At 35.8% G+C, this 703-nt stretch overlaps 1 protein-coding gene across 1 annotated transcript in view; it reads right to left on the bottom strand.

Moving 5' to 3' along the window:
- Nucleotides 1-217: 217 nt before the first annotated feature.
- LOC105616998 (transcription factor Sox-2) overlaps nt 218-703 on the bottom strand; it is a 126787-nt gene continuing 126301 nt past the window's right edge. Inside the window, exon 3 of the mRNA XM_012198579.1 lies at nt 218-257. Coding sequence (XP_012053969.1) covers nt 218-257 — 40 coding nt within the window. The remainder of the gene's footprint in view (nt 258-703) is intronic.

Genomic DNA, 703 nt, shown 5'->3' on the forward strand with positions numbered 1-703 from the left:
AATTATTCAAATGCCTGCACCTTACTGCAGGTGCGATAATAATAATTGACGATGTTGAATAACGATAATTGTTCGCGATCTTATATATAGCTATAATAATAACAATTATTATGTGCCTTATATAAACACATGGAATTCTCATAATCCTCAATAATATATAAATGTGTATCATTCAAATTTTCATTTAAGAATATTCTTCATGATTTCGAGTCACATCTCAAAGAGTCACGTAACGTGTTTTCTCCAGCCACTGATACCTGTAACAGAAACATTTCAACGGATTTGTGAGATATACAGATTCAGCATAATCGTATAGCATACGAAAATAGCAAAAATTAAAGCTCAAAAAACATTGTTACACGAATATTAACTAAATATTGCAAACATAAAATAGCGAAAAAAAACTTCCGGAATAAAGAAAATGAATAACGATGTCTAAAGGATCTGACGAAAAATCTAAAAATATATTTTCAGAGAAATAATTTCACTATATAAAATTTAGATCGCGCGTTTGATTCGTTGCGTGACTACGCTCAGGCCGATCTTCCTCGGTGTTAACATAAACGCAACTACCGGAAGAGCGAGTTGAGTAAACGCGCCTGATCTGCATCGCAAGTGCGAGAACCGCAGTCGAGTTGTACGCTACGGTGGGTAGGTCGTATCCACGGCATTTCCTCCTCCCTCCCCTTTCTCTCTCTCTCTC

Source organism: Atta cephalotes (assembly GCF_000143395.1).
Source record: "Atta cephalotes unplaced genomic scaffold scaffold00011, whole genome shotgun sequence".
In the NCBI taxonomy this organism is placed as follows: Eukaryota; Metazoa; Arthropoda; class Insecta; order Hymenoptera; family Formicidae; genus Atta; species Atta cephalotes.